Below are 17,683 nucleotides of genomic sequence, written 5' to 3' on the forward strand. Positions count from 1 at the left end.
CATACCAAAATGTCTCTAACATAACTTTAGTATAAAAAAAGTCCGAAGTTAATCTTAACAAGTTATTATATGTTCAAGTACGATCATTATATGTTTGAAGTTAAGTCTTGCTAGGTCATAGCTTTAGTAAAAAATGACCGACGTTTACCCTTAGCAAAGCAACAATTCAATATTTAAAAAAAAAGTCTCAATATGGCTTAACAAAAACAACAAAATATTTCACCCTCTATGACTTGTTCAAAGTCCCTTCACTTCAATTGATCAATTTCTTGAACATTTTTCCTATGTCTTTTTGCTACTCTATTATCTCTCTGATTGATCCTTGTAATTTTTTTAAAAAAGAAATGGAAAACCTCTTTTTAGATTTGTCTTAATAGGTTTATCCTGTTGAATGCTTTTATGAAGCACTAAAAATATATCATAATAAACTTTTTCGAGTTAATATTTTTGCTTTTCACCCTTAAACTTCACTTTCGGTTCCATGAAGTCACCTTCATTAAAGTTGAAAAAGATTACTTAGATGTAAGTTAGCTCAAATGAAGTAAGAAGGTGTCAATTGATGACCTAATTTATAATATTCTAAATTATTGTCTCTCAAAGTAATTTCATTTATCTATCACTAATCATAATATATTTGATTTTGGCGTAAATTAAGGAAACATCATATTAAATCCAATAAAAAAGAATGAAAAACATCGTACTACTAATCTAATCTCACATGATAATGTTGAGACTTACTTATAATCGGTTTGGTTAAAAATTTTAAAACAATTTATTTTGAAATTTAGTTTGTGTTTGACAAATAAATTTAAAAAATACCTTTGAGCAATAATTAATGTTTGTTTAAAGTGCTTCTAGGAAGACGAAACTACTTTCGAGAAAAACTATTTTTTTTTATTTGAAAAACAATTTCTACTACTTCATATAAATACTTATTTTCTTTTAAAAAAAAACACTTAATCAAATACCTCATCTTTTTAAACCAACATTTATGGAATAATATTAAACTCTTTTAACTTCTCAAAATTACTAACTGAACTGGTACACGAAAAATAAAAATGTCAGCGCGATTTTAGAATATGTTCAAACCTTGACCTACTCTTATATTCAATCCAAACGTTTCAATCTTGTCCATAAAGAAAATTATCTTTGATTATATGTTAATCTGACAAACAGACAATCTTTTCTTTTTATCCCTAATAAACACATATTAATCCTTCACTGTCACATTATATTTCTAAATTTCCAAATCATAAACGATTGAAAATGAACCATAATATATGGGTTTTGTTTAATTTGTCACTAGTCAAAAGAGAGGGGGGAAAAAAATTCAAATGAGCTCAATTGATATTTTGGTTATAATTATATTTTACAAATATTTTTTGGTTACAGCACATACTTCTTCCTCACAAGGAACTGAGATATTAATTTTAAAAAATCAACAATACAATTTAGGATACAAAATTGAGGATCCATGTGTTATTATCCAAGTTGTTCAAAATCAAAAATCAAAAATCAAAGAATAACACGTATATATAATCAAGTGGTCCAAATCCCTCTACTACACTATCACAAATTTCCATTTTATTCAAAACCACCTGATTAGAAAAATAATATATTTACTTAATAATAATAGCAATTTCTGTTGTTTTATTAAGCTAATTGTTGGTTTTTTTTTTTTTAATCTTTATAAAAGAATTTTTGTCGTATTTAAGAGACAGTTGGTACCCGATGGCACCGTCCAACCCGTTTCTCTCTCGCAATTTCGGATCAACCTCATCAACCGCCACGTGTCCCTAAATTTGAAAAGGAAAGAATGCGACAAAAATCAAATAAAAACTCCGGCCTATCTTTGTCCAATCACAAAATCTAAACCGTTTCCCTTTTGTTCTCTCTCGTTTTCGTCTTTTTTTTCTTCCTAAGTCCAACTAAGCACTCACCAAAATCTTCCCCAAATTTTATTCATTTCTCTGCTCCCATCACTTCTCTCTGTTCAGAGCCTCGATCTGTACGATTCCGGCGATTTTCCGGCAGAATAAGTAATATTTATGAGTATGTTGAAGAAGCTTGTTGAGAAGGCTTCTTTTGTCAAGAAGGTCAGTCATGATCTCTCTGTTTTAACTCTTTACCTTCTTTTTTTGGATTTGTACTTTCGATTCACTTCAAATTCGAACTTATAAAGTGTTTCAGTAATTAAATTTCATCCTGTCATTGATCGGAAATGTCGATTTTACATTTCTGATTCGTGTTAATCTTACTGATTTCTTCTAGTTTTCTGTTTTAATTTCAAGTTAATAGAACTGGATTTGGTGTGTTAGTGTTAAGAATAATGAATTTATTGAAATTTGAATTGATTGATCTCGATAGTCGTGAAGCATTATGTGATCACGCAATATTAATGCTGAGCTTTAGAGTAGTAGTACTACACTTTTGTCGATCTTAAGCGTTTAGATAAGAATATCAGTATCACCTTTTCGAGATACTGTAACAGTAACACTGCTAGTTTTAAGAATTTTTTGAAATTGATATCCACAATATCCTCTGTATTTGACAATGAAAATATGAGGAACGAATCATTTACTTGGGTGAGTATTAAGAATATGATTAAATGAAAACCGTTTCTATAACATTCAATAATATGTGCTACTTTATAGTTTCTATTTAAAAATTTGGCTAAAAAATGTCATTAAAATACAAGGTCTCTACTTATATCATTGAAAGAGATCGTAGGAGTAAGACTGAAACAAAGAGCTGAATTAAGTTGTCTTTGTAGCATAGTGGACTGACCAAAATAATAATGACGCGCGCAATCTTTTAAGTACTCAACTACTATAGTCAGATACTGGTCCTAATAGTGAAGGCTAAGAGTAACGCTCTTCTGTTTGCCTGTGGGTGTGGCCCATCCAATATACTACACGATTTGTTACGTCTTTTTAAAAATAATGATTAATAAAAATATTTTATAAAATAAGTAATTAAAATGAAATAAATAGAAGGATGATCAATGAATTTAAGACACGTGTCCAGAGAGGAAATAGATGAAAATTTATTTCTTGTCCTAAATAGAAAAGTATTTTGGCAGATGCAGTCATTAGCTCAGACTCCAGAGTGCACACGCAATTATGGACTTTCTTAAAGAGAAATGGGCCGTGGGTCCATGATTGCGTTTTAAGGTCCATGAACTTGAAGAAATTGAAACATGTGGCAACAGTTTTTCTTTTATTTTTTGTTTGATTAAGAACAGATTAACATCTTTTACTTTGCTGATTAATCTTGTGCTAAGTGCAGCCTCGAGGAGATTTAGATGTTTTGAAGTCTGATGATGTAAATCCCCGATGTGTTTTCCATTACGGCATTCCATCAGGATCTGTGCTATCGGCATATGACTCTATCCAAAATATTATTGCCCTTGCTACAAAGTAAGTATTTCTACCACATTTAATGTTATATGGTATATATGTCAAATTTTAATTTGATAAATATATTTATACAAATATTTTCACCTTTTGACACATGAAAGACTTAAATGCAGTGGTTAAAGAATTTTGGTAGTGTGTTCTTCCCTTAGTAGCACATTTAAAACAACACCAACTTTACTCACTATAAGTATTTCATTGAATTATGATTGTAATGTTCTTGTGAGAGTGTTTCACTTTTAATTAGTAGTTTTGAGTTTAAATTTTAGGTACGGAGAAAATTTAATTGGGAGCATCACTCCCGAATGAGTGATTCAATTTTAATCGAAGCTCTAATGTGGATTTCGTACATCGAATAAAAACCGAAAAAAGTATTTTATTGAATTATTATTTAATATTTAATTATTTTAAAACATTTTATGTGAAAAAATCACCAACTATTATAATAGAGTGATTAGTAACAGCAAAATAGAAATCACTTTTTTAAAAAAATAGGAATTTTTGCCTACTTGGCATTTTTTTTTAAAAAAAAAACTACTTTTTTGGGTACATAATAACTCAACATATTTTTAGGAGTTTTTTATGGCAATACAACATGGATTAAAATTTGATATAAATAGTCCACATCACTAAACTAGAATATTAAATGGAAGGGGAGGATCATGACCTCATCCATACAATTGCTATTCTATTTCTATCTCATTACGTCTAAGGAAAAAAATCCCCAGCACAAACAATTCTTTCTTGGATATTCCTTCGTTGATTATGATGCCATTGAAGTGTCCTCAAGCATTTATTACCAATAAACCCTACTTCTTCGCTTTCTACCCCTAATCTCCACACCAAGAAAATCAACGTATATTTACAATGTTGATGAGCACAGTCTTCAACTCCATTGAACCCCTTCATCTCAAAACCTCTTCTTTTTTCCCAGTTTCACTTACCACTAATGTTACGTTATCCTTCAAACCCAGTTCCCCAATCGCCGTCCCTTGTAGACCCATTAAATGGCACATCAGTGCTTGTGCAGCTGGTCAAGAAATCGACATGGAAAGAACCAAACAAGGATTATACGCAGCAAAACCCAAGAAAGTTGTAATCTTGTGGGACTTGGACAATAAACCACCACGAGGCCCACCGTACGAGGCAGCCATGTCGCTGAAAAGGGTAGCGCAATGTTTTGGCGATGTTGTGGATATGTCCGCATATGCTAATCGTCATGCTTTCATCCATCTTCCTCAGTGGGTTGTTGAAGAAAGGCGTGAAAGACGACATCTTGATGTTCTTGAACGTAAAGGGGTTGTAACCCCATCGGAACCTTACATATGTTCTGTCTGTGGACGAAAATGTAAGACCCATATGGATTTAAAGAAGCATTTTAAGCAGTTACATGAAAGGGAAAGGGAAAAAAAACTTAGTCGTATGAGGTCATTAAAAGGCAAGAAAAGACAGAGATTTAAAGAGAGGTTTGTTGATGGTAATTATAAGTATATAGAGGCTGCTAAAAGTTTGATAACACCTAAAGTGGGTTATGGTTTAGCATCTGAGTTGAGGAGAGCTGGGGTTTATGTAAAGACTGTGGCAGATAAGCCACAGGCAGCAGATTGGGCTTTGAAAAAGCAAATGCAGCATTCAATGAGTAGAGGGATCGATTGGTTGTTTTTGATTTCTGATGATTCAGATTTTTGTGATATGTTAAGGAGAGCAAAGGAAGCAAATTTAGGAACAGTAGTAGTTGGGGATTGGGACAGGGCATTGGGGAGGCATGCTGATTTATGGGTTCCATGGAATGGGGTAGAAAATGGAGAGATAACAGAAAAGGATCTAGTGTTAAAGAGTGAGAGACGGAGGGAGTCTTGGGATAGAAGTAATGCACAGTTTTCTGTAAGTGAGTTCAATGGTGGGATAGGAAAGGAGGGTACTAGTTTAGGAAGTTTTATGGATGACATTGTTGAGAAGTTGGAGTCTTCTGGCACGAGGATTTCAGCTTTCTCCGAAGGGGAGGAGGATGAAGAAGTTGAAGAACTGGATGAAGAGGACTGGCTTCGAGCAAGATTAGATCAACGGAGTGATGACGAATATAATACAGATGACTCCATGGTCAGCGACGAAGAGGAGGGGGACTACTTATTGGACAGTGAGGACGAAGATACAGGCGAGATTTTATGAAGTGATGATGAAAGCAATAAGAGAAAGAACAGTTTGCCATTGGTTTTATCAAAATATTTGTACGAATTGATTGAGATAGAGTGTGTGCTCTGTGAAAATGAGGTTTAATGAAAGGTGGCTAAAGCAATTTGACATATTGGTCAAGTTTGTCTTTGTCAGTTAAGCTATCTTAGAGTATATGAGGTAACACAGATGTATCTGACCTTTGATAATGAAAGTATTGCTTTGAAAGTTTACAGTGGTTGTATTCTTTTCACAAAATTTCTGCAAGGTCATGATGTGCTTCACAGCTTAGGGAAAACATTGTCACATATTTGAATATATTACACGACTAATTCCTTTTTAGGGATTCCATTCAAATTTCATTTGTAGCTCTGGATTTTCTTTGATATTACCATCTGTTATGTCCCTTTGATATATGTGTTAATATTAGCTGTTTGGAGTCTCTCTTTCAAACCTGTTTTACCTGCTCTTTTATTGAGACAGTCAAGTTTCAGTCCACGCGAGTTCCTCTAGATATCAGATGTGGAAATTTCTGCTGCATTCAGTTCTGCTCTGCGGTTTGGTGGATAAAAATGCCATATAAATGAGAGAACGGGGCAGTTATTTTAAGTAATTGAATTATTTGCTTTTCTCATTTCTATTGAACTAACTGTTGCTGACAATGTTAATGTATATCCTCAGTTTTGAGTGAAAAAATTGTGTCCAATGATATCATCAATTGCTACTTGTTGAGAGAAGTAATAGAAAAGAAAGAATAGTTACTAAGTTGTCATGCACCATGGTATTGGCAATAAAACTGAGGATAAAAGGAGCAGTAACTTAAGATGTTTCTGAAAGCATATGCAAAAGAACAATCCAATTTAGTGCGATACTGGTTTTTATTTGAAGAAATGAGAGAATACATAGTTGAGATCCACTTAACAATATGCATCAGTTTGCACTGAAGGGCTTATGTTTTTCTTTCGTGATTAGGAATAAACACAAAATGTCTTGACAAGCTGCAAGATACTTTATTTTTCTGTATAATTATGTTTTTCTAAAATGAGGTTTGTGGAGTGCAAGTTGAATGGTTTAGAGGAGGAATGTTTGCTAAATCTGAAAGAAAATTAGATATGTTGATGTTGAAGTCCTATTGGAGAAAGTATCTATTGCAATTTGAAAATGCTCATCTAGGCTTCCATTGGCACATTTATAACTTGTAAGATGAAACTTGCAGTCATTATATAAAGCCAAAAGAAGATGGAAAGTAAAGTTGCCTTTTTGTTTTCTATGTTGAAAATTGAATTGGATCTTTTTTGCTAGTTTGGATGAAAATTTGTGTTGAACTTAAGAGAAAGTTGTAGAAAAGAAAGATTCGTAGCTTGACTGTTAATTTCAGTATGACTTTTGACAATGTAAGTGCAGGTAATACCTTGTTTGGTACATAGCAAGCTTTGGTATTAGCATTACCAGGATTATTGATACATGGATAAGCATGGTTAAAAACAGAACTACCCTTAATACACCAAACCAAACTATTCTTCCGATAACTTTTAGAATCTAATGTAGGGGATGACTAAACAAGGATATGCTTAATGTACTTGATTATCTACTGAAGTGCTGCTTTATATAAAAATCAATGATAGTACATATCAGCAGTTTGCTTAAACAGTTCCAAGGAAGCTGCTGGCTGCATATGCATCAAGGCTTTTGATTTAATGAAGTTTGCTATTCGACCTTCTTTATATCATGCCAAAAGCTTCCTCTTTCATTATCTCTAGTCTCCAGAGCCATTGCCAATATGATCTCTTTCTTATGTTCCAGAGATACAGGAGTCTTCTATTCTCATCATCTGCTCTACTAATTAATTAAAGTGGTTTGATTGTGCTTCTAAATCATGCTGATATGATTCTCTTAGACAGTGCAGTAGGTGGCTCTAGAGAACCAAAAAGTAGATAATGAGATACAATAAAGGAAAGATGGAATGCATGTTGTACCTTGGATGTGAACTGGATATCTATTAACTAAACTCAAGAATCAGACGGCAAGGAATACTTGGTAGATAGCTGACCTGGGTTTTCCATTACATCCCATCAATTAGGTTCCTTTGGCTAATCTAACTTACCAACGGGGCTCAAATTATGGGTTTTGTCATAGCCCCTCGCCGTCACATTCATGGCAAGGAGGTGTATTAGCCACTCACTGCTAGGCGGTAGTCTAGTGTCGAAGGATTGGATTGACAACTTTTCACGTCTATTTTTCATCAAGGTGTCAATTGGTCGTTTTAAAGGGGAGATTAATGCTCATGAGAAATTGTTTCTCAGCGACACTAATATAAATCAATCCTTTAGGCCCACGATTCGAGGTATTGAAATATCAAGTTTGTGTTAATATGCAGAGATGGACGGATCAAATTATTTGGGAAAGATAGCACACAAGCTCTGCTGGTATCATCAGAGATGGTGTCAAGCAAATTTTTGCAGGTATGTATTTTCTGAATCCTGCAAAGAATTTTCTTCATTGAAATAGGCAGTAATACCATGATCATGCATTTTATAAGACTGATCTTTGATGAAAATGCTTAGCTGCTAGTTTATGCTTATTTATTGTTTTGGTCTTGCAGTTTATGGAGAACCAAGGCCTCCTCATTAACATAAACTCCAATAACCGAATAGAGGCAAGTTATTTGATGAAGCTCCTTTAGCATACACATACACTACAAGCAGTACTATTGTAATTTCTAGTAGAAGTTTCCATTATTCCAACTCAAAAGTTCAACTTTCTAGGCTAGACATCCCTGCATGAGTGTGGAGCTGTGTGGTGGGACTAATAATTTGATTACTTGGTCATCATTAGGTCTGGGATGTAGAACAAAGGTATTTGTGTAATGTTCATGACTTCGACCGGGATATCACATCTTTTACAGTCATACAGCACACTATCTACCTGTAAGTGCATCTAAGGTACATCTAGGTTAAGCTGATTTGTACGTGAAGAAGATGTGAACTAGCTATTCATTGTGCTGTCCACAGGTATCTTGGAGACTCGTCAGGACATGTTTCAGTTATGAAGGTTGTTAAAGAACCCTGTAATATAGAGAAAATGAAATACTGTATCCCTCTTTCGGCATCTCATGGTGAGACCAAATCCTCTTTACACCTGTTGCTTATTCGTCATTCAGTTTTCTCTGATGCTTAAATTCTACTGTTCTTTACTCATGAAATAAAGTTGCTTGAGAGGTTCTCATATTGTTTGTGATCATTAATGCTCGTAGCATGTTTCAGGAGTTTGTGGATGAATCTACACATGTAATGTTTAAATTTATTTGTTTCAAAATATACGAGACTTTAGTGTATTCAGAAACATCTAACTGTAGATTGAAGTTGACCTCAGGAACAACGGAAAAACTTTTTATAACTAATTCAAAGGTTATTCCCCGAAATAGAAAAGAAATATAAGAGAACTATTAAACAGATGGTTCAGTCAGTATTCCATACATAGATCCTCAGTACATACTATCCCATGTTGGCCTGACAACACGATCCTGATTCAGGCCTATCAAATGAAGTTTCCGGGGATGCTGCTGTAGCCCATATACTACCTCAACCTGCTGCAGAAACTAAGAGGTAACTTATGCTATTTTTCTCAGTTTCTAAAGAACAAGATAAAAGAATTCCAGCCGGTACGTATTCTGGCACAAGCTAATGCTTCTTTTAATTCAATAAAATTTGTACTTATCAATCTTTCAATAACTGTCACCTAAAAGAATATAAGAGGTCAATTTAATCTTATCAATAGTTCCCTCTCTTCTTTACTGGAGCTTTTTGTTTCATAACTCTTACTGTAAGATGGTCTACCGGAAACAGTTTCTCTGCCCCACAAGGGTAGGGGTAATGTCTGTGTACATCCTACCCTCCCCAGACCCTTCTTGTGGGACTACACTGGGTTTGTTGTTGTTGTTCTTAATCTTACTGCAAGAGAAATTCTGCTGCTGTGAATAAAGTTACTAGTACCCAAAATCTGATTATAATTGGTTGGAACTCTAAAATTTGGAGGTTACTACTCGACATATCTTTATTTAAAAATAATTTAATCCATGTGTATCCAAATGTTACAAAAGTACGTTCAAAAGTTCAATTTGTGAAATGTGGGTTTAATTGAGCCTATTAAAGTTATGCTTACCAGGCATGAAATGAGGCGCTACTGATAACTTTATTTGTTGAATTGCCCTCATACAATATAATGTTACAACTGAATGTTCTTTTACAGACCAAAGGTTTATTATTATTTTGATCATTATGTGGTGATAACTACGTTAGTATAACCATTGTGAAAAAACTTTATTTGATGCAGGGTGGCTATTGTTTACAAAGATGGTGTTATAACACTTTGGTCAATCCATGAAAGTAAAGCAATCTTTATAACCGGGGGGAGTCCTCTGCAATCTATGGGTCACGAGACAAAAAAAGCAACCACAGCATGTTGGTGCTGCCCTTATGGCAGTAAACTAGTTGTTGGATACAACAACGGAGAGATATTCATCTGGAGTATTCCAGCTACTTCAAATTCAAGCATAGATCAAGAACATGAGGAATTGCCTAGTGGAACTCAAAGTGCTCCAATTTGTAAACTGAATCTTGGATATAAGTTAGACAAAATCCCTATAGCAAAATTAATATGGGCCTATGCAGAAGGTAAAGCAAGTCGATTATATGCTATGGGCTCCCCCGATTGTCAAGCAGCAAACTTACTACAGGTTACTTCTAATTTTTCGGTTGCTTATATGTGTGTATTTTATTCTGTAAGTTTGCTTTTCTCAATGAGTTCAGAGTTCAGACTCCAGTCCTCTTATATAACTTCTATTTATCTTAAGCGCTGTTAGTATATATTGTTGAAAATCACTCACCACGTAGTTTGCTTTTTTAATCTGTTGACAATTAGTTATGCATTAGTGTTGGTTTTTCTCATGTTATTTTATAGAGTAGTGGCAAAATAAGGCTACTTCAGCTTTTATTAGAGCAACATTTAGTTGATACTCTGTTTTGATTGTCTGCTATTTCCATAGATTAGGCCTGCTTTCAATTGAAGTCGTATGATTTGTCATTTTGCAGGTAGTTTTGCTAAATGAGCACACTGAATCTCGCACAATTAAGTTGGGACTTCACCCTCCTGAGTCTTGTTTGGACATGGAGATTATCTCAAGCTTCCCCACATTGAAAAAGAACATTAATAATTCATTGCTTTTGGTATCAAAGTCTGGCCAAATTTACACATATGATGATTCTTTAATTGAAAGGTACCTAATACAGTACCAGTCTAGGTCACCGCCGTCACTTCCAAGGGAAGTGACGGTGAAGCTCCCACTTGTTGATTCAAGCATCACCATTGCAAAATTCGTAGTAAACAATCCTTACATGTTGTTTTCCATGGATCAGGTGTGTAAACTTTTCTAGATCTGATACATTTACTTCTGCAATTGTATTTTTGTACGCTATAATTAACGACACACTTTTCTGGTAATGCAGGACTATAGTAGCCTGATAAAAGATAGCATGCCTCTTTTTCCATTTGAGAGAGGACAGAAAGATGGAACTGGATCAAATTCAACTCAATTTTCTAAGGCCAAAAATGTATTTTTAAGTGGTCACAGTAATGGAGCCATAAACTTATGGGATGTCTCGTGCCCAAATCCACTTCCTATTGTGTCAATAACTCAGCAGGTAATCTTGCAATCCATTTTCTCTTTCTTGTTAGTCAACCACGACTAGTCAAACAACCTTGTCGCACTGGAACCATTACTTATATTTGATAGGTTACAAATGTGTCTTTGTCAGGAAAAGTAACATGTATTCTTCTGTTTTCTAGTCATTATAAAAAGCATGTTTTATGTCTCATCTACAGCCTTACTTTTTCAGTTGGATATGCAAACAGTAAGTAGAAAGATTGGCAATTTACAATCTATTCAATAATGTGAGCCAATCCATCAATGTTTAGCTGCTTTTGTTTATTGCCTTCCGAATTCACTGTATCTTTTACTCTGCAGAGTGAGGACAACCTTTCCTTAAGTGGTGTACCCTTAACGGCATTATGTCTTACATCTGACTTACATATCCTCATTTCTGGTGATCAAAGTGGAACGGTAAACTGTCTATAATGGATTTACCAAAATGAAGAAATTTTCTGCATTCTGAGGGTTTTAATTCTTGTATACTTGGCGTGCAGGTACGTATCTACAAGTTCAAAACTGAGTTTTTTGCCCCAGATACTAGTTTTCTATCCTTTCAAGGTATGTAGCATGAATGTCAGGAAAACTTTGAGAATTTGATCTTACATCTTATATTATTAATGGTTTTGCTCTCTTAAAAGATAGACATATCCCTTTCTTTTTTTTATGTAAGCAAATATTTCAAGAATCAGCAAAAAAAATGAATTATTGACTTATTCACCCAACTCCAGTAGGTTCAAAGAAAGGAAGCAACCCAATCCAGAGCATTAAGCTTGTCAAAGTTAATGGAGCTGTACTTTCTATAAGTACCAGTGAGGATTCTAAGTATTTTGCTGTTGGTTCTGACCAAGGATATGTAAGTTTCTGCTTCTATTTTTCCTCCAGCTATACATCATTCATTTTATTCCTTTAGGTTTTCAAGCATTTCAATACTGCACCCTTCTCCTTCCAAGACAAATGTCGGTCTCAATCATTTGGGAATAATGCCGCTACAGTAAGTTTGTAGGACCTGTGCAGAATGTGAACTGTATATCTCAGAATTTTTTGTTAAATGTTATTGTTAATTCTGTTTAATATGGTGGTTCTCTAGTAAGGAGGAGCCTGGAAAACAGCTTGGTTTTACACACACATTTTATAAGGCTCTAGTAACTCTGAGTTTTTAACAAGTACCTTAACTGAATTTATTCGGACCCTTGAGATACAAAGTTCCCAGTGACCTGTTTTCTTGTGATTGTATAAGGGGGAGTATGTGACATATTGAGGATGCTTTTCAAGTCGAGTGTTTGTATTAAAAGATTCGAGTGTTTGAAATCCCATAATTTGTGGTATGCAGGTGGTATTAATTGATTCTGACAGCAAGACTATACTGTATCAAACACATATTGCCAGTGAACTCTGTGCAGGTGTCATGTCTATGCAGTTCAACACGTGTAGCTTGCATGGATTCGACAAGAATATCTTAGTGGTAGCGACTAAGGATTCATCAGTCTTGGCCCTTGAGACAGAAACAGGAAATATATTAAGCCCTTCCAGTGTCCATCCAAAGAAACCTTCCAGAGCTTTACTTATGCAGATTTTGGGTATTTCACGATTTTTTATAGGATCTGTTCATTTTCTCGAAAAGCTTCTCATGAACGCTTGAAACTAACAAAAATTCATGTATTTTCCTTTTCTCTACATTTGATGCAGATGGACTTGAAATGTCTGGTCGAGGATTAAGCATTTCAGATGGTATAGACATTATTAAGGGGAATTCGGATAATGTTGCATCAAAGCAACCATTAGTATTGATCTGTTCTGAAAAGGCTGTGTATGTCTATTCCTTATTGCATATTATTCAGGTATGTGTCTATTTGTCTTGTTGTGCTTATATAAAATTGGTGGACTATCCATCTCAGTGTGTGTTCTCTTTGCTTGAAATATATTCAGGGTATTAAGAAAGTATACTACAAAAAGAAGTTCCATTCCACGCTATGTTGCTGGGCATCAACATTTGACATGCCTGAGGCGGGCCTTATGCTTCTCTTCTCGAATGGAAAGATTGAGATTAGGTGATGTTTCTTCTACTGTGTGACCAAAATATATATGAGAAGTATTCTGCTCGGTAATATTATCATGAACTGTTCCTTTATTCTTGATTCTATCATGGATCTTACAAGCTTTTACCGGCATAGAAATGTTTAGTCTCGGTTCTAGTTCAAAAGCATACTACGGCATACTAGATACTGGATATCTAAACCATTAATCTTGTCTCGGGGACAATAATACAATTTTTTAAAACATGTAGATTTTGCCTCTTCAAAACAGAGCTTATTAGTTTGCATTTCTATCATTTCCTTTTCTGAAGTCCTGTAGGTAAGCTACAAAGTGCATTTAAATGCAAAATATGAGTGCCACTAGAGACATACCTCGTGGAGACTTAGAGGTAAGTACCACAAAGTAGTGGTTAGACCTACTATGTTGTATGGGGTGGAGTGTATAACGAAGATGAGGATGTTGAAATGGATGTATGGCATACCAGAAGAGAGAAGATTAAGAATGATGACATTGGGTCCAAGGTGAGAGTGGCTTCCATGGAGGATAAGATGCGGGAAGTGAGATTGAGGTGGTTCAGGCATGTGTAGAGAAGATGTGCAGATGACTCAGTAAGGAGGTGCAAGAGGTTGACTGCACTGAGCTTGAGGAGGGGTTGATGTAGGCCTAAGAAGTATCGGACTGAGGTGATTAAGCAGGACACAGTACAACTTCATCTCACTGTGGACATGACTCTCGAAAGGAAGGTGTGGAGGTCGATAATTAGGGTAGAAGGTGTTGGTAGTCAGGAGTATTGATATCCATTCCCAGATTATTAGTATTATTCTTGTATCCTTAAATTTTTATTCCTACCTGTTATTTCTTTAGCCTCGATTATTATACTATCTTGTTGTTGTATCTGCTTGTTGCTACTGCTTTCTTTTACATCTTTCTTTGAGTTGAGGGTCTATCTTAAACAAATCTATACCTTCTCAAGGTAGAGGTGAGGTCTGCGTACACTTTACCCTTCCAAAGACCCCCCCACGCCTGAGATTAGACCAAGTTTGTTGTGAGTGCACATTAGAAGTTTGTGGTGTCTAAATTGGCCTTGTTGTTTTTCTCCCTCAGTTCCTCCTTAGTTATATGTTTTCACTGAAAGGGGGAAATTATATGCATCCTTCTGAATTTATTTTGTAAAACTTCAGGTCTCTTCCAGAGTTGTCCCTTTTAAAGGAAACTTCAGTTAGAGGCCTCGTACTTTCGCCACCGAAGGCAAACGCCATAGCTGACCATTCAGTATGCGCTTCAAAAACTGGTGAACTCATAGTGGTATTGCACCGACACTTCAGGCTTTTTTCTGTTTCTAATGAGGTTTATATACCTTAAGCTCTAACTTAAACTCAAAAAATTATTTATGACTAGGTTGACAGGGATCAAGAAATGTTCTTCGTCTCAGTTTCCTTGCAAAATGACACCTTCAGGTGACAAATGTTTCAGCAACCAAATATTTTTTTTTTCATTTGACATTTCTTTTTGGCTTATTTCTGTGAAGGATTAATCGAACATAGTTGCATTCCCCACCTCCTTCACTTCCCACTGAGAATTCAATTATTTTATAAGAAATACAGTATCCCCTGCAATTCATAGTATTGCTGCATGATAGGTTCCTGGACTCTGCTTCTCATGTTTATGATAGAGATTTAGTGGTTGAACCAGGGAAGATCTATGCACCCATCATCCAAAAAGAAAAGAAAAAGGTTGGGTTCTCCTACCTCTGAAATTTTAAGTTAACCTTCAGTCATTATTAAATAATTTCTTTGACATTCTTGACTGTAGGGAATTTTTGGATCTGTTTTCAAAGATGCCAAGGGAAATAAGGCAAACAATGTGCCTGACGCCGGAGTTGAAAATGCAAGAGCAAGTATTGAAGAGATGTCTGCAATATTTTCAGCTGACAACTTTCCATCACTCACCCACAGTGAAGAGAAGTTAGGCAGGAACGAAAAGGATGCTGACTTGGATATAGGTATAGGTTATCTCTTATAATGGTTGTCCGCTTCTTCATCATTCACTTCTTCCATTGAACTGAATACCTGGCAACGCCATGATAAGGGCCTCATAATGCTCTTCTCAGACTAAACTGAAAATCAGACGCAGAAGAAAGTGGAAGTGAGAATAGTAAAGAAATAACAACCTAAAAGAGTTGCAATTTAACTTGCTGAACTATTTTATATTTTCATGAAAAGTTCCGGTTGATGAAATTCTGGAGAGCATTACATTAAAGAGTTGCTCATAGTTTACCCTTTTTTGCTTTTTCAAACTATGCAACTACCTGCTGCTAAGTTTCTGTTTTCCCTTAAGATGACATTGAAATTGAAGATCCAGTAGAGAAACAGAAGGGAAATCCAATGGTTGCAGCACTAAACAAGCAGAACCTTACAAATACATTTCAGGCTCTGAAAGGTAAGTTATTAGAGTGAAGAAGTTGATACTTATCAACACTTACATCTTTCTGCAGTGTAATGATAATGCAATCTCATGAGTCTACATTCTTTAGTTTTAGGCTTTCCCATCAGTCGTTATCTGCCTTTTCTTAATATACTTGGAAGTTTTATTGACACTTTCAGCTTTCAACTAAGTAATATTAGTGCTGTCTCGCAAATCTCCATTCACCAGTTATTCGGTTTTCCCATCTTTATTTAGATAGCTTTTCTACTACACTTAATAACACTGTGCTGAATGACCAGTAGTTCTACATCATTTTCATATTTTTCATTTAAAAATCATTGCTCTTCTTTTTACAGGAAAGTTTATGCCCATGAAGGTCAAAAACGATAAAGCCCCGATAAATGATGCACCACAAGATGACAAGGCAGATACTGTTGGTCAAATTAAGAAAAGATATGGGTATACTGCTTCAGCTGTAAGTTCTCTTTCCTGCATTCCCAGTTTGTTTGGCTTGAGGAAGAGTAAGTAAGGGCATTAAATTTGTTTTGTCTAATTGAAAAGAGAGTGAGAAAGATATATTTGTTGAGAAATAAACAATGTTTTGTCTAATTGAAAAGAGAGTGAGAAAGATATATTTGTTGAGAAATAAACAATGTTTATTAGCATCCCTTTAACTTCCTACCTGTTGGGCAGTAAGCCAGTAAACTCCAACAATCAATCCTTATTTCAACTATTTTAGCAATTTGACTGAGATGTTGAGTTGCATGTAGTTCCATGGCAAGCTAACATTTGTAAGAAAATTTTCCTATGTTGATTGCAGGAACCCAGTGCTACAGAGGCAGCAAAGTCAAAGCTCAGTGAAAATCTGAAGAAGTTGCAGGTACTATATGGTGACTCTCATTACTCATGGACATATTTTCAAAACTGAGTTTACCCTACATGATTTTGTATGGCAAAAGGGAATATTGCTTATAAATTTGAAAGGGTTCTTTGTCTATGTTTTAGATTATCTAAGTTAGAAGCAAGCAGAACAGAGAAGGTAGTGAAGTTTTGTAAATTTGCATGTGCAGGGCATCAACATTAGAAGTGCTGAGATGCAGGACCAAGCCAAGTCATTTTCTTCCATGGCTAAAGAGGTGTTGCGATTTTCTGGAAATGACAAAGCAAATTCGTGATTGCTTCACTCCACACAAAGATGTTTTGCTGGAAATGTATAGTAAATTACAATTCTGAGTATTTTTCTTGATGTTTTACCTATTTATTCATTTCAATGAGACTTGGAGTTGGAGATTTTCTTTTCTTCTTTCTTTTATTTATTATATATATATGTAAATGGCACACAACATTTGATATGATTCTTTCACAGAGACGCTAGTTTTTAGGGGTAGACAGTGTTTCCCAGTATGAAGTCATGTTGATCCGTCTTTTATGTAAATTGAAGGTTATTAATGTATTTGTATTTGCAGCTCAGTACAATCTGATATCCATACATGCATGTAGAAATATCTGCATCTGATTCACAATTTTCACTGGGATAGTGAAAACACGAGAACAGTAAGAAGGCGAGAGCAGAATCATTCATTCCCCTCTAAGCGCTTTCTCAAGTTTGCAGCAAATGTCTATCAATCCCTACATAAAATTGAAAGAGAGATTTATTTGTGTTGAGAAAAACGGAGGACACTCGGTAAGAGAAACATATTTGTATACAAGCCTTGGACATCCCCAGTATGGAAGCAGATTTATGAGGGCTTATTTTGATCGAGTCCTCGTTCTGGGGATATGGATGGAGAAGGTGATAGTTTAACTCTATAGGTACTGAGGCTTCTAAGAGACTCTTCTATTGAAGTTGTGTTTTGATTACACCTAGTTAAACATCTGTCATCATATTGGAGAATAACACTGAAATACGAATAATTGGTCAACTGAGAGG

General features: G+C 35.1%; 2 protein-coding genes across 3 annotated transcripts; both read left to right on the forward strand.

The window, feature by feature from the left end:
• The first annotated feature begins 1,854 nt into the window (after positions 1-1,854).
• Positions 1,855-17,223, forward strand: LOC101257625 (uncharacterized). 2 transcript variants are annotated; one of them, XM_010318164.4, is made up of 24 exons: positions 1,855-2,096; positions 3,289-3,419; positions 7,966-8,050; positions 8,191-8,244; positions 8,424-8,515; positions 8,600-8,703; positions 9,121-9,193; positions 9,921-10,323; positions 10,679-11,002; positions 11,093-11,287; positions 11,611-11,706; positions 11,790-11,853; positions 12,024-12,148; positions 12,626-12,872; positions 12,982-13,133; positions 13,222-13,343; positions 14,511-14,634; positions 14,728-14,786; positions 14,969-15,062; positions 15,142-15,331; positions 15,667-15,768; positions 16,110-16,228; positions 16,574-16,633; positions 16,824-17,223. In XM_010318164.4, exons 1-24 carry the CDS (start codon positions 2,049-2,051, stop codon positions 16,926-16,928), a joined length of 3,168 nt encoding a protein of 1,055 aa, XP_010316466.1. In that variant the 5' UTR covers positions 1,855-2,048; the 3' UTR covers positions 16,929-17,223. The 2 variants fall into 2 exon arrangements, with proteins under 2 accessions (XP_010316466.1, XP_004232566.1); XM_004232518.5 differs by having other exon boundaries at positions 12,027-12,148.
• LOC101257921 (uncharacterized) lies at positions 3,983-5,821 on the forward strand. The gene has a single exon (XM_004232519.5). It carries the CDS (start codon positions 4,284-4,286, stop codon positions 5,583-5,585), a length of 1,302 nt encoding a protein of 433 aa, XP_004232567.1. The 5' UTR covers positions 3,983-4,283; the 3' UTR covers positions 5,586-5,821.
• Positions 17,224-17,683: the final 460 nt, after the last annotated feature.

Source organism: Solanum lycopersicum, chromosome 2 (assembly GCF_036512215.1).
Source record: "Solanum lycopersicum chromosome 2, SLM_r2.1".
NCBI classification, from domain to species: Eukaryota; Viridiplantae; Streptophyta; class Magnoliopsida; order Solanales; family Solanaceae; genus Solanum; species Solanum lycopersicum.

Excerpts from the sequence above, each read along its gene's own strand:
- LOC101257625 (XM_010318164.4), top strand. The coding sequence starts at position 2,049 with ATGAGTATGTTGAAGAAGCTTGTTGAGAAGGCTTCTTTTGTCAAGAAG. Across the intron at positions 13,134-13,221 it reads CCTTATTGCATATTATTCAG|GGTATTAAGAAAGTATACTA; the intron begins GTATGTGTCTAT and ends AAATATATTCAG. Across the intron at positions 13,344-14,510 it reads AATGGAAAGATTGAGATTAG|GTCTCTTCCAGAGTTGTCCC; the intron begins GTGATGTTTCTT and ends GTAAAACTTCAG.
- LOC101257921 (XM_004232519.5), top strand. The coding sequence starts at position 4,284 with ATGTTGATGAGCACAGTCTTCAACTCCATTGAACCCCTTCATCTCAAA.